Source organism: Telmatherina bonti, assembly GCF_933228915.1.
Source record: "Telmatherina bonti genome assembly, chromosome: 12".
NCBI lineage: Eukaryota > Metazoa > Chordata > Actinopteri > Atheriniformes > Telmatherinidae > Telmatherina > Telmatherina bonti.
In genome coordinates, this window is record NC_136610.1 from 7,435,999 (window position 1) to 7,452,264 (window position 16,266).

The 16,266-nt window shown below is 47.9% G+C and overlaps 1 protein-coding gene across 3 annotated transcripts in view; it reads right to left on the reverse strand.

Annotated features, from left to right (window-relative positions):
- Window positions 1-16,266, reverse strand: part of LOC306763421 (transcription factor COE3-like) — a 208,660-nt gene that overhangs the window by 36,499 nt on the left and 155,895 nt on the right. For all 3 annotated transcript variants that reach the window (XM_079250214.1, XM_079250215.1, XM_079250213.1), the window contains exon 11: window positions 4,854-4,942. In XM_079250214.1, the coding sequence (XP_079106340.1) occupies window positions 4,854-4,942 (89 nt within the window). The remainder of the gene's footprint in view (window positions 1-4,853; window positions 4,943-16,266) is intronic.

The following is a 16,266-nucleotide window of genomic DNA, read 5'->3' on the forward strand; positions in this document are numbered from 1 at the left end:
GAGGAGAAGCCATCAGACAGCGGCCTTAACAATGATAAATCACCCTGAGCAGAGCTACAGATACAGCCACCGCCCCACTGATCTCTATAAAATATGGATGGACCTGCAGGAGGAGGAGGAGAGCCGTATCATGCTGGATCTTCAGATTAGCGATTATCAGGCGGAGAGCTATTCAAACGATGTGGGACATGGTGTGGGGTTAATTCCATTCAGAGGAAACGGATTGAAATTCAGCTCATGAATCGAATATTGCTCATTATTCTCAATGAACGCCGGAAATCTCCTCATTCATGAAGTGGGTTGGAATTAATAATCCCTGAACGGACGGGCGCCCCGCGACTCCGGATGGGGGTCAATAATCAGAGCTAAAGGTGCACACGCAAAACGCCAAACACATTTAATCTCCACCTCATGGTTCATGAATCACAAGGAGGGAGAGGAGGGAAAAGGACTAAATTTTAATTTTTCAGCAGCAGTGTTTTCTGTCTTGAAGCGCTGGTTGGTTTACAGAGCATTCGTTATTATAAAGAAATCATTCATGTGGTTAAACTGGGTGTGTTCTCTGCAGTTCTAAACATTTCACAAAAAATCAACACAATCTTTTTATTTCTTCCTTTAGCTTAGAATCAGAGCTTCATGTTGGATCTGTTGTTCTGCGACTCCTTGCTCTGTTTGTTCAGGAAAAGCAGCTCTGCAGTAAATGGTCAGTCTGACAGGCTGTGAAGCCAACTGGTTGCTGATGACCTCTTAGCTTTCTCCTGGATCAGATTCAGACCTCTAATTTTATTTTCAGTCTGGCTCAAATGCAAGTAAACACCTCAGCATCCATCTAACAGAGACAACCTGCATCTAATATAAAACCTCTGAATCCGCCTGATTTACATGTTTCTGTTTTGCTATTCAGGAAAAGATGTCTAAAAACATCACATAAACATTGTTTTTCCTGCTTTTGTCATTATTAAATGATAAATGTTGTATTTAAGCTTGTGGAGGTCTTAACAATGAAAAACGTTTTTATCTTTTTTCAGCGACACAATAAAGGAAATATTTATTTAACTAGAAATGACAGAAGTGAAAATCTTACAAGATGATTAACCTTAGTTTACATTAGCATGCTAGCTGTTACCTGGAGCTGCTAAGAAGATGCTAATGAAACATAGTTTTCTATCCTGACAATTTTACCCTTTTAAGAGTGTAAAAGTAGACAAAACAAAGATAAACAACAACTAAAACTAAACGTTAGCTTCCATCTTCAGTTAGCTTAAACTTACGTTACTATTAGCATTTATCTGCAAAGCTACTAATACAATATAAAGTAACAGCAAGTTAATATTCAACCTAAACAATGTTAGGTGTGTAGCTAGCAGACTGAAATATAAGCAGCCACAGAAACATAGGCGGAAAAGTTTTTCTTGAAGCCAAACAGCAAAAACGGGCTGTTGCTAATGTAAGCTAAAGCCGCTAACTGCTGCCTTTAAAACCTTGTAAGCAAATAATGTTTTTGTGTTTCCAGTCTAGTGTTTGTCTAAATCAGAATTTGCATTTAAACACTGAAACATTTTGTCCATCAGTCATCTGCTACTTTAGTTAGGCTAACAGATTTTACCATCAGACAGGTGGCGCTACCATATTTTATTCAGTAACTACTGTCAAACTGATATTGTATTAAAAAAAAAAAACATCACAATGAAAGAAATTTTAAGCTTTTTGCTAATCCGATTGAGCTAATTAACATCTCACTTTTATTATGCTGAACTATGCTAAAGAAATCATGGAAAAAGAAACATATTGAAACTATCTGAGGTTAGCATTTAAGCTAACAAACCAATTAAACCCTTGCTAATACTAGCCTCTGAACAGGGTTGTTTTTCTGTGATTTGTGTTTAAACATATTTTTACAGTTTTTTTCTTTTTGCTCTTAAAGTAGTTAGTTTTCTCTGCTTCTTTACGCTTTATAAACTCAGATACTGCTACATCCATGCTAAGCGCTGTCACTAATAAATATGGCAAACATTCTTTGCATCAAGCTATGCTAAAAGTACAAATTCCAGAGCAGTTCTCCATCATTCAGATAAAATGAAAATGCTTTTTTTTTCCTGCAAGTTTCCATATTGGCCTTTCTGTTCATGTTAACCCTCTCTCCCTACAAGCTGCACCCATAACCCCGCTACCTGACGGCTACAAGGAATCAATCTGTTTGATGCCGCGCGCCTGTCCAGACATCTCTCTCCATCCCAGCTGCTGTCCGCTGCAGAGAGGCAGCTGCAGGTGAAAACAAAGGAGAAGTGACAGCGCGAGTTAACCCGTCGCAGCGACAACGCCGCGCTGTCACCTCACACGGCAGCTCTTTTCCTCTCCCTGTTTCTGCTTTCTTCAAAAACCTCTGCAAGTGAAAGAAACCGCAGGCTTATTGAGTTTTCTTTTGAATAAATAAATATGTAAAAGGCAGAGGGGATTGGAGCGGGGAGGAGGCGGCTCCACGTTCCACTCTGGCTGTAAATCAGGCCATCAAAGGGGCCAGACAATGTGTGCTCACTATTAGTATCAATTTACAAATAAACTGCTTTTTTGGTGACTGGATCTCCGATGTCAGATTTTGATAAATGGTTTCAATTTGGCAGCTGCTTTCGAGTGTCAGGGTCCATCTGACGCTCGCTGCCGGCCGCCGCCGCTCGCTGCCTCAGAGAATCTGCCTCAGTTAGCTTCCTCGCAGCCGGCTGCAGCCAGAATAATCTCTTCATACTAACCAGGAAACCTGATGGCTGCACGGCTGCCTCGCTGTCTGCTTACAAACGCCTGACTGTGGGTGGAAACCAAAACCAGCCGCCTGATTTCACTACTGATAAGCTTTTTTATAAAGTGTTTTTGAATCACATGCACTTTTCTTCACGGCTGACAGCTTTCAGGGTTAACCAGGCCTTTTTGTAGGAACAGAAATACAGCTACAGAAACTTCCACACTTCAAATAATAATAACAAAAAAAATAATAATAATCACCAGACTTGCATCAGTAATATTTGACGGTTCAAAAATTTTCTTTTTTTCTTTTTTTTTTGTGTTTAACCCATAAAGATCCAATCCATGAAAAAATGACCAGTTCAGTCCATTTTTTATATGAGGTCCTTATTTGTCCCTTTAACAAAATGTAAATTAAAAAGTTCCTACGTGTGTTAGGGATATTTATACGTTCTTACCAAGTGGCATGTCAAATCTTTTAGTGTAATCTTCTGCTTTCTGGTGTCCATTAAGGTGCAGAAGACAAAAATCCAGTTGTGTTCCACAGGATTTATGGTAAAGTCTGTACCATAAAGTGATGCCAAATGTCTCAGATGAGTGTACGAATCATATGTGTCACGCTGTGTTTTTATGGGTTAAATCATTTTGTAAAGCGCCAGACGTTTACAAACAGCTGCAGGTGATGGTTCGGCTGTTCTGGATGCTGTAAATGGTTGTAAAAACTGCCAAAAGAGTTTTAAACCTCCAGTAAATCGAAACTGAGCATTTGCAATCTTTCCAATCTTCTGAGTTTCTTTTTCTGACTTGTTTTGATGGCACAGTGACATTCTTTCTGCACATTTCTGCAGCATACCGCGGCTGAGAAGCTCCGCTTCACAACTGGTTCTGCACCACATCACACCAGCAACTATATGAACACGCACCAGGGATGTTTCAGCAAAGAAAGACACAAATAAAGGAAGAGTGAGGAAAAGAAACAAGAGAAATGGACAAAGGGTGATGTGGCTGACTTTTACTATCCGGAGAGGTCTAAGAGAAGAGACAGGATGCACAGAGTCTGAATTAGCAGTAGTTATGGAGCAACTCGTTGAAAAAACCGACCAGACTTCAGACTTGTTTCTTTGTGGGTTTTAGTATAACATGTTTTAAACTGTAGGCGACCAATCAGAGCAGACTTCCATAAATGGACCAATCAGTTGCGTGTTGCGTTTAAGGTGCATTTCTTCAAATGTTCATCTGATGCACACAGGTGAGCAGTAGAAGTTACTATTTACCAGAGTATTATCTTGGAGAACGATGTGCTTTTAAGAAAGAAACGCAACTCGTTTTGTGTTATAGCCGGACACATGTTGCCTTGCTTTTCCATCAGGCTGCATCGTGCCGTTGACTTTAGCTTGATCAGATGAGCATGGGTGATTAAACTGGTTCAGTCTGGTTCAGTCTGGTTCAGCGTAAACAAACTCTGTGGCTCTTCTCTGCTGTAAAACTGGCCGCTTTGTCTGATCAGCATAGATTATGTCATTTCCAAACCATGGCTGCGTGAGATCTCTTCATTTCCAGTCGTTTGTTTGTATAAATGTAATAATTCCAGCAGGGGAAGATCAGATAAACTGGTCCAACACCAGTACTCATGTGGGGGTTTTTTTCAGAAACTGATATTTCCTGGAGAAAGTGCGGCAGTGAACTCATCGCACAACGACTGGACGCTCCATATTCAGCAGGTCGTACTTGATCCAAGTCCTCCTCCTCTTCCTCCTCCCTGCGGCAGGATTTGCTCCCAGAAACAGCTGCTTCCTGTTTAAAGGTTTGGGAACAATCTGGCCTGCTGGCGGCGAGCAGAGCCCAGCGGTGCCAAGAGCGTACTGAGCAGAACCAACAAATCCAATAAGGCAATTCAGGTCGGGCTCTGTGCTGCATAAACCAACAGGAGACGGTGCAGGTGGTCTACGGCGGCCGCAGAGGGACAAACAGTCTGAAATCAGCCTGTAATGCTGCTGTAACCTGATTAAGCTGCCTGATTAGCAGCAGCTCTGACGGACAGGTGCATTGTGGGTCGTACCTGCCAGGTACGACACCTCTGACCTGCAGCGCTGACTTAATGACTCCATTCTACTCACCTTTGGTAACCTCTCGGGGTCTCCGGGGTGGCGTGGGATGACCTTCTGTAGCCTCTGGAAGCCGTAGTCGATGGTGGGCTCGTTCAAGGCTGCAGGTCAGACAGAGCGACGGCGGTTAGAAGCCAACACACACACACACACACACACACACACACGACCCGCCAGGTGTTTTCAGGACTTCCTGTAAACACTTGTTTCCACATTTTTTGATGATGATGATAACTGTGGGGGAAAAAAAACATTTTTACACTTTTATTTTACGTTTTTATTCAAACTCTGTTGTTTTTTTTTTGTTTGTTTCTACTTCTGATATTTGCTATTTGACGGCTTTAATCTGCAGCTTTTTCCTGGAATTTTCCCTCTTTGTGCCGTTCACGTCTCTGTGAGGTCTGGGAGACTCGGCTGCATGCTTCCAATATCATGTTTATTAGGATTTGTTTTTATAGTCTGGATTATTGGAATTGTTTGCCTTTTTTCCCTTTTTCTTTTTCTTGACTTGTCCAGCATTTAAGCAGGCAAAATGGATGTGCTGGGCAAATTTACTTTTCCAAGGGAAGCATCATAGATATAATGCTCCCCTTGATAATCTGGATTTTAATTTTATTTTTCTATTTATTTTGCAAAATTGTGCAAACGATGGAAAAGATCGGTTCTCTTCGGCTCCAAGATCTTTTCAATACAAAATTTACTTTAACTTTAATGTTGTTGTTTTTATAAGTTGAACGTGTTTTTATTGGAAAAGACTTTTTTTTGTCTCCGTGGACTTTATAGTCTCTGCATCCATCCGGAGTTTCTCTTCAGATTTCTGGTTTTAATTAAACATGAAAAACAGGATAAATAAGGATAAAATAAATGACAAGAAATAAAAACATTTAAAAAAAAAAACAGTTGTTCCTCAGAATAAAATCCAGTTTCCTGTTTGCACATTCAATAACTTTTCAGATCAAGCTCCGATAAAGTTTCTGATCGTTTTTTAGTTTTGATGTCGAGATGTTCCAACGGTGACCAAACCGTTTAAAGCTGTTTTATCGCCATGGAAACCTGCGGCAGGTCCGTGCTCCAGTATGGACCGAAGAAACACCTCCAGACCAGAACATGATCTCTGATCCGGCTTCGCTCTGCTGGTTCTGATTAGCAGCGGCAGCTAACAGCGCTAACACAGCCAGCTGCTGCTGGTTATTAAGTGAGAGACCTCACACTCCTCCTCGCTCTGCCTCTTCATCACTCCTCCAGCGCTAATTCAATCCAAGCTCCCCTCCACCGAGCCTTTCTTTCTCTTTTCCTCCACTCATTCACCTCTGCAAACAATCAGCCTTCCTCCTCCTCCTCCTCCTCTCAGAGCTGGAGAAACACCCGGAAATGAGTTCAGGGAGATACTTCTCCATAATCAAGCCCATTAATCATAAAAGGCTGTCAAATTTGACTTTGGGGACAATTTGTCAGCCGATCGTGCCCACTCCGCTTTTGTCACCGTTGGCTCTTGTATTCTGTAAGGATGATTGACACTCCAAATGCTGCTGAGTAGAATAGCTAGTTTGTGCTAATATGCATAACCGCGGCTTTCATGAATAAGAATAAGGCAGCTATACGGCAGCGTGGAGGGGTCTCCTTCAAAGGGCCCCGCCGCCGTTTGTCGCCGCTGCTCCAAATAGATGTTATTACCATTATAACAATATTTGTTTTCTTTCTCCGGGAATGGGCAACGGTGAGCTGCTAAATCAAATTTGTCGGAGCGCATTTCAAGCGGCGGCGGAGGAGAAAAAGGGGCTTTCAGGCTGCGACTGGGGTGGGGATGATATCTGAAGGGTGACAGAGTGCTGAGGGACGGGGCCCTCGCCGCAGGGGCCGCCGTGTTGGATGTGTTGCGTCCCCGCCTCCCTGAGAGGAAGCAGAGAGCAGCGCCGCCTGAATCTATTACCTCCGGCCGCCGTGGATGAAAGAGGGATTCATTGTGGGATCCCAAAGAGACTTTTTGGAGGGATGCGGAGCAGCGGAGGATGAATGGAGATAATGCAGCGGGACGCCGAGAGCAGCAATCAGCAGCGAATCCCAAACCGGATCGCCTCCTGACGCTGCGTACTCACATCCCAACTTCTAACACAAGTGAGAGGCTCCTGCAATAGAATAAAAACCCATTTAGCCTCAGAGGGAGGAGGAGGAGGAGGAGGAGGAGGAGGAGGAGGAGGAGGAGGAGGAGGAGGGATCCCAGACACTGAACTCTTCATCCGAAGAGGAAGCAGAAAGGTTTCCCTTCTGGAAGTGATGCTCGTGTGTGACTAGATCCGTTTCCCGGTCCGGCTTTCCAAACTAAACTTCCAGCTTTTTTATTCCACTCGGAGCGAAAGTCCAGAAACTTTCAGAGTTCCAGCGGGAAAAGAAACATGATGGGAATCCTGTTTTATTCCGTCCTCGATCGTCATCCTGAACACGAACAAAACTTTTTATCTGTGTTCCTGAAGGAGGATCAGGTTCAGGTTCAGGGTCTGGATACAGGATCCAGCATTCCCAACCTGCCTGAAGAGTTCCCAGTCTGGTTCCCACTATCAGGACCAGAACCAGAAGGAAAACCTCCATCAGGACCAGAACCAGAAGGAAAACCTCCATCAGGACCAGAACCAGGAAGGAGAACCTCCATCAGGACCAGAACCAGGAAGGAAAACCTCCATCAGGACCAGAACCAGGAAGGAAAACCTCCATCAGGACCAGAACCAGGAAGGAAAACCTCCATCAGGACCAGAACCGGGAAGGAAAACCTCCATCAGGACCAGGACCGGGAAGGAGAACCTCCATCAGGACCAGAACCGGGAAGGAAAACCTCCATCAGGACCAGGACCGGGAAGGAGAACCTCCATCAGGACCAGAACCGGGAAGGAGAACCTCCATCAGGACCAGAACCGGGAAGGAAAACCTCCATCAGGACCAGAACCGGGAAGGAAAACCTCCATCAGGACCAGGACCGGGAAGGAGAACCTCCATCAGGACCAGAACCGGGAAGGAAAACCTCCATCAGGACCAGAACCGGGAAGGAGAACCTCCATCAGGACCAGAACCGGGAAGGAAAACCTCCATCAGGACCAGAACCGGGAAGGAAAACCTCCATCAGGACCAGGACCAGGAAGGAAAACCTCCATCAGGACCAGGACCGGGAAGGAGAACCTCCATCAGGACCAGAACCAGGAAGGAAAACCTCCATCAGGACCAGAACCAGGAAGGAAAACCTCCATCAGGACCAGAACCAGAAAAGAGAACTCCATCAGGACCAGAACCAGGAAGGAAAACCTCCATCAGGACCAGGACCGGGAAGGAGAACCTCCATCAGGACCAGAACCGGGAAGGAAAACCTCCATCAGGACCAGAACCGGGACAAGGCCTCCTATCTGAACAGTTTGACCCAAAACAACTGGACCTTTATGTCCCAGCCGAGTTTCTGTCCCGTTCATGAAGTTTGCATCAGTCAAACTCCGGAGGTTTTTCTGGGTCGGGTTCTGGTCCTCCTCCAGCTGGTTCTGACTCGGTCCAACATGCTGAAACGGACCCGGTTCATGTTGATCTGAAACTTCTGTCAATAAAGTTTGTTTTTGTAAAGAAGAAACTTATAGGAGGAGCAGGAGGAGGAGGAGCAGGAGGAGCAGGAGGAGGAGGAGCAGGAGGAGCAGGAGCGGGAGGAGGAGGAGCGGGAGGAGCAGGAGCGGGAGGAGCAGGAGCGGGAGGAGCGGGAGGAGGAGGAGCGGGAGGAGGAGGAGGAGGAGGAGGAGGAGGAGCAGGAGGAGAAGCTTTTAATGAAGCTCAGGACAGGCGACCCCCCCTCACAATTTAAGCCCATTACTGCGTCTTATTAAAATCTCGCCACACTCCGACCCCAGCGCCTCATTGGCTGCCTGCAGGGCCCCGTGCTCCTCCCAGCCAATCGATACCGGCTGCCTCCTCCTAAGAGCAGGAGTAATCGGAGAGCGGCGGCTGGCAGGGCGAACCCTGACCCCCCCCCTCGCATTACAGCGGCCATATGAAGACAGATTGCCTGGTTTAGTGTAAACATATGCTGCAATTCCAGGCATCAGCGGCACTTTCTCCTTCCTAATTCCTATTGATCCTCCTATTGAGGAGAGGAGGAGGGGGGGAGAGGAGAGAAGAGGAGGAGGGGGGGAGAGAAGAGGAGGGGGGGGGGAGAGGAGGGGAGGAGGAGGAGGAGAGGAGGGAGGAGGAGGAGGAGGAGGAGAGGAGAGATATTAAATCAAGTATTTCTCAGCGTCTCCTCTCGCTGTGAAAGTGATCAGACGGTTGGTCGGCGTCCTGCTGATCGCCACGCTGCGTTATCAGGCGACTAAGTGACTGAGGAGAGGAGGAGGAGGAGGAGGGGAAGAAAGGAGACGAAGAGGAGGAGAAGCGGGCTGTAAGCTCCTTTGTTGATGGCAGGTTTTCAGGATGAGAGGAGACAAGCGGCGATGCTCAGCAGAGATCCGAGAAGCCGCCGCTTCCTGTGGCGGCAAACTGGTCCGCTCAACAAGAACCAGAACTTCCTGATGTCTTCCCATCCATGAAGATATCACCATTAAAGCTCCAGGAGAAAATCCTGATCAGAGACGTGTTCCTCTGGGTGAAGTGGTTCCTCGTCCTGATAGTAGTCTATACATTCTGTAATCATGAACAATAGGAAATATAGTCAGACCCCTCAGTTTACAGTAAACCTGTAAAAACTCGGACCAATCCAAACGTTCCGACCCAAATGAAGTTGTTCATTTCTTATATTCCCTAAGCTTCTTCTCCCGGCTCCCCTCCTCCCCCTCCAGCAGTGCATACCTGATAGCCACACCCTGCATATAAACAGCGTGTTAGGATGAAAATAGAAAGTAGTGAAGAAGAAACTCGGAAGACAAACATGGCTGAGATTTCCCGACTTGGTTTATTTGCCTCCTCCTGCTAAACAGCCGAGAAAGAGAAAATCGTTGGTGGAAAAAGCTGCAAATAAAAAAACCTCGGATCACGCAAGGAGCAGAGGGGGCGGAGCCAATGCAGAGGAGGAGCCAATACATGGGAGGGGCCATGGTAGGGGGAGGGGCCAGGACATGACCTACCACATCATCACTTTATTAATAGATATTGCAGATCTTTCCTCCACGGATCTGATCAATATTTTCAGTGTTCCGTTAAATGTTTACACTCATCATCAGCTTCATCATGTCCACCTTGTTAATACGAATATCTAACCAGCCAATCACACGACAGCAACTCAGTACATCTAGCCATGGAGACATGATGAAGACGACCTGCTGAAGGTCAAACTGAGCATCAGAACGAGGAAGAAAAGGAGATTTAAGTGGCTTTGAACGCGGCATGTTTGTTGGTCTGAGTGTTTACTGGGATTTTCACACACAACCATCTCCAGTGTTTCCAGAGAAGGTCTGAAGAAGAGAAAACATTCAGCGAGCAGCAGTTGTCTGGACCAGAACGTCTGCTTGGTGTCAGAGGTCAGAGGAGAATGGACAGACTGGTTGGAGATGATGGACAGACAACAGGAAGTCCAGTCAGCACTGGTTCCAACCAGAACATCATGTCTGAACACACAACACGTCCAGCCTGGAAGCAGATGGTCTCCAGCAGCAGAAGACCACAGCGGGTTCCCTCCTGTCAGTAAGAACAGGAAACTGAGGCTACAATTCACACAGACTCACCAGAACTGGACAATAGAAGATGGAGAAACGTTGCTGGTCTGATGAGTCTCCAGTTCAGCTCCACATCCACATGGTAGGATCAGAATCTGCTGGAAACATCATGACAACATGGATCCATCCTGCCGTCAGGATCAAGGCTTCAGGCTGCTGCTGGTGGAATGGTGGGGGGAGGTTTTCTGGTCCCAGTCTGGTCCCCTTAGTACCAGTATGACATAGTTTAACCAGCACAGCCTACCTGAGTCCTGCTGCTGACCATGTCCATCCCTTTCTGAGCACAGTGTAGCATCTTCTGATGGAAACTTCCAGCAGGATGATGCACCATGTCACAAAGCTCACATCATCTCCACCATGACGATGAGTTCACTGTCCTCCAACGGCTCCACAGTCACCAGATCTCAGTCCAGCAGAGCAGCTTTGGGACGTGGTGGAACAGGAGATTCTCATCATGATGTGTGATGCTTCATGTCAACGTGGAGACAACATGTCTCCGAGTGTTTCCACCATGTTGGATTTCTGACTGCATGTTTAAGAAGAAATACATGAATCTGAACCTGCAGTCAGACCTCAGATTAAAGTCGTCCTCTTCTTCAGCCTGGAACATCTGGCTGATCCCAGATCGGAGGATCAGGCTCTGGACGGGAGGATGTTGGATCACATCCCTGCAGGTCCGTTCCTCGCCTCCATGCCGCTCCTCCTCCTCCTCCTCCTCTCAGCTGTTTATATTTATTCATCTCGGCCTGTTTTCCATTTGCAACCTCTCACTCTGAGTGTTTTCCTACACTGCTGGTTTGCACATATTTACCAGCCGGAGATGAAATATGATGAAATATGCACTCTGAACCAGGGCGGGGGGGGGGCTCCCGGCTCACCTTTACCTTTCTGTTTCCACGGTGATGGCCTTGTTGAAGGCGCAGTCATGCCTCTGATGCGTGGCTTCCTCCTGTATTACACTCATCATGTCAAATAGACTCCAGAATCCAGATGAAACCGCCGAGTGAGAGCGGCTCCCTCGACGAAACGCGGCCCACCATTCGCCGTCTCCTGCGGCCGTGTGATTGATGCCGGTCAGCACGCCGCTCGGCCTTGTGACCGCCACTGATGAGGCAGAGGTCCGACAGGCGCACAACATGCTGATTTGTTTTGCTGCTTGTCAAGTGGCCGAGAGGCGTCAGATGGGACCGAGGCTGCTGATGAGCTGCCATAACAGCCGGACGCCTCCTTTCAGCTGCTTATTGATCTGCTGTTTTATTCCTCCAACTTTCTATTCATCACTCCGTCAACGCACCGCACGGAGAAGGAGAAGAAGAAGAGAGGCGGCGGTGTGTCTGAGCCAGCTGGTCTCATCTTTAACCACAAGTCATCCTGATAGGAGAGAGGTTTTCAGGTTTCCTTCACAGCTGGACCATTAAGCAGGAGGAGGGTCAGGACGCGTTCCCAGCAGGACGCGTTCCCAGCAGGGCGTTCCCAGCAGGACGCGTTCCCAGCAGGACGCGTTCCCAGCAGGACGCGTTCCCAGCAGGACGCGTTCCCAGCAGGACGCGTTCCCAGCAGGACGCATTCCCAGCAGGACGGCCCAGTCTGAGCGGGAAGGAAGACCCGACTTAACCACTCACTAGACGGCGATATTCCCCAAAATGATCACGGTCAAAGAAAGAAGAAGAAGAAGATCCGGTTCGGTGATTGTCCAGGACCGAAAACGTCTCGTAAACAACGGAGCAGCGGTGGTTTATGCCACTTTTACGTCCCAGATGTCGTCATCCGTCTCTGTCGGGGTTGTGGAGGAATGTTTCCGCTCTTCTTTCCGACTTTGCTTCAGTTCGTTCGGGTTCGCAGCAGATCGGACCGGACCGGATCTGCTGCTGTCTGGATCACTGTCTCGTGTTTCAGGCAGACTCTCATCTGACTATCCAGAGGAGTTCATGGTCCACCCAGTAACATGTCCAGGTCCTGTGGCTGCAGAACAACCCCATACCATCATCCCTCCGCCGCCGTGCTGGACAGTTGCTACGAGGCGTTTCGCCTGGATTTGTCTCCGTTTGAGATCCAGTGAGGAGCAAAATGATTTTTATCTGTCTTGTCATCATTTTGTTTTCTGTTTTGATGTTTAATGTGTGAAATTTTAGGTTGAAACGAACAATTATGTCGATTCATGTCTGAATTTTCTCTTTATTGTCTGCTAAATATTTTGACGATTCCTGAAAAAACGTAACGCTTCAGATATCTCTTTACTCTGTTTAGAACAAGCTGTTTTGTTGTTTATTCATCTACATCATCATCAGAAATTGGATCACTGGACACAGAGACCAGGACGAGTAAAAAAGACTGCTATAAATTCAGAAACTATAGACAAAACCTGGTGACGTTACGCTCCTGTTGCTCATCATTTATTGAAATATTCCGAATTATCAAAATAACTCAAACTAAACCAAACGTTACTGCTGTAATTTTGTGTATAAATTAGTGAAAAAGTTTCTTTGGGACTAATTTCAGCAACGGATGAATCCACATTTGTAAGGGATTTTTGGCTCAAGGATACGTCACTGAGGAATGAGGTCACGACATCGTCATGACGATGATGTCATGGGTCAGGGATCTTCTTCCTGCCAGGTATCCTCAGAGCTCCTCCAGGAGTCTTGGACTGAACATCCTCCGAGATCCAGCAGGTTAATCAGAGAATAATTACCTCCCCGTGATTGGAGCCAAGCGGAACAAGAGTGCCTCAAAGAAATAGGCTCCCCACCTGAGAAGTTATTTTCTGGAGCGGCGGCTGAAAATGCCCCCGCAGAAATGGCTAATTACCCGACATTAGTTCCACGAGTCCCCGTTCCCAAAGTGGAGCGGCACCGAGGCGTCTTTGATGAAATGTGGTGCGACTCTGCCGAGGGGGGAAGTCCCGGCGGAGCGCCGACTGCGGCTGCTGTCTAATAAAAGACGGCACGACGGCCGAGATCAAAGAAGAAGAAACCCGTCACGTTCAGGGAGCAACAAGTCCCGACTCACCTACCACACGCTCTACAGAACACACAACTGGATCCATCTGCAGATCCCACCTTCTCTAAACGCCTACGCCACGTTTCCTGGATGACCTGCCGATGCCTTCGATGCACGTCTCCACGTGTCCATGTCTCCACGTCTCCACTTCTCTACGTCTCCACGTCTCCACTTCTCCACGTCTCCACTTCTCCACGTGTCCACTTCTCTACGTCTCCACGTGTCCATGTCTCCACGTCTCCACTTCTCTACGTCTCCACGTCTCCACGTCTCCACTTCTCCACTTCTCTACGTCTCCACGTCTCCACTTCTCCACGTCTCCACTTCTCTACGTCTCCACGTCTCCACTTCTCCACGTGTCCACTTCTCTACGTCTCCACGTGTCCATGTCTCCACGTCTCCACTTCTCCATGTCTCCACTTCTCCATGTCTCCACGTCTCCACTTCTCTACGTGTCCACTTCTCTACGTCTCCACGTGTCCACGTCTCCACTTCTCCACGTGTCCACTTCTCTACGTCTCCACGTGTCCACGTCTCCACTTCTCCACGTGTCCACTTCTCTACGTCTCCACGTGTCCACGTCTCCACTTCTCTACGTCTCCACTTCTCCACTTCTCCACGTGTCCACGTCTCCACTTCTCTACGTCTCCACTTCTCCACGTGTCCATGTCTCCACGTCTCCACGTCTCCACTTCTCCACGTCTCCACTTCTCCACGTCTCCACGTCTCCACGTCTCCACGTCTCCACTTCTCCACGTCTCCACGTCTCCACGTCTCCACGTGTCCACGTCTCCACTTCTCCACGTCTCCACTTCTCTACGTCTCCACTTCTCTACGTCTCCACTTCTCCACTTCTCCACGTGTCCATGTCTCCACGTCTCCACGTCTCCACTTCTCCACGTCTCCACGTCTCCACGTCTCCACTTCTCCACTTCTCCACGTGTCCATGTCTCCACGTCTCCACGTCTCCACGTGTCCACGTCTCCACGTCTCCACGTGTCCACGTCTCCACTTCTCCACGTCTCTACGTCTCCACTTCTCCACGTGTCCACTTCTCTACGTCTCCACGTGTCCATGTCTCCACTTCTCCACGTCTCCACGTGTCCATGTCTCCACTTCTCCATGTCTCCACTTCTCCATGTCTCCACGTCTCCACTTCTCCACGTCTCCACGTGTCCATGTCTCCACTTCTCCATGTCTCCACTTCTCCATGTCTCCACGTCTCCACTTCTCCACGTCTCCACTTCTCTACGTCTCCACGTGTCCATGTCTCCACTTCTCCACGTCTCCACTTCTCCACGTCTCCACGTCTCCACGTGTCCACGTCTCCACGTCTCTACGTCTCCACGTCTCCACGTGTCCACGTCTCCACGTCTCTACGTCTCCACGTCTCCACGTGTCCACGTGTCCACGTCTCCACGTGTCCATGTCTCCACTTCTCCACGTCTCCACTTCTCCACGTCTCCACGTCTCCACGTGTCCACGTCTCCACGTCTCTACGTCTCCACGTCTCCACGTGTCCACGTCTCCACGTCTCCACTTCTCCACGTCTCCACGTCTCCACGTGTCCACGTCTCCACGTCTCTACGTCTCCACGTCTCCACGTCTCCACGTCTCCACTTCTCCACGTCTCCACGTCTCCACGTCTCCACGTGTCCACGTCTCCACGTCTCTACGTCTCCACGTCTCCACGTCTCCACTTCTCCACGTCTCCACGTCTCCACGTCTCCACGTGTCCACGTCTCCACTTCTCCACGTGTCGTCGTGTCCACGTGTCCACGTCTCCACTTCTCCACGTGTCGTCGTGTCCACGTGTCCACGTCTCCACTTCTCCACGTGTCGTCGTGTCCACGTGTCCACGTCTCCACGTCTCCATGACGAGTGTTAAACCTGTGTTTACTCAAAGACAAGACGTCTCCATGTTCCCGAAGCGACTAGAAAAGTCCAGACGGAGCCGTCTGAGACGGGAACCACCGTCTTCTGGCTGAAAGTCCAGCTGCTCAGCAGAGAACATCTGGATCTCCTTCCACCGCTCAGGCTGGTTTTCAGCTGCATTTCCAGTCAGATGTTTGATAAACCAGCAGCTGAGGTGGGAAACGTCCGGAGGAGTTCTGCTTGTTTCAGACTCGCAGTTTAACTTTCAGCTTTTCAGAAAACGTTTTAGACGTCTTCACAAGACGAAGGTCGAAAGGAAGACAGAGTACGGGATCTCAGAGGGTATTTTTGACGCATTAGTAATGTTTGGTTTCATCACTTATAACTGAGCAAAAATAGTAAGACTTGCTGAAGAAGTTTGCCAGACTGAAGTCATGTTGATGTGAAGGGAGTTACCACAGCAGGAGGAGGAGGCGTCTTAACCAGCACCTGCTGACCTGAAAGCCCTCCTCTTCCTCCTCTTCCTCCTCTTCCTCCTCTTTATGAAGGCAGTCGTGCTGCTTTCAACTGGAAAAAATTGGGAATTTAGTCTTAAACAGCATGAAGCTCACAGGTCAGAGATGAGAATCTATTTGGAGTAATTCATAAGAAATTAAACAACTTTGCGTATTAAACACCTTAAAGAGCATCAACGTTAACCAGGTTACGTCGCCTGGAGGAAGAGGAGCAAACTAAAACTTAAACCGTATATCTGTTAGTCTTTACAAACATAAAAACATCATGTTAAAGCCGAGCTACGTAACTTTCTGTTTCTGACTCGCTCTGATGTCACAGTGACATCCATCATCTGATGGCGCCACTCCGCAACGAGGCTGAGA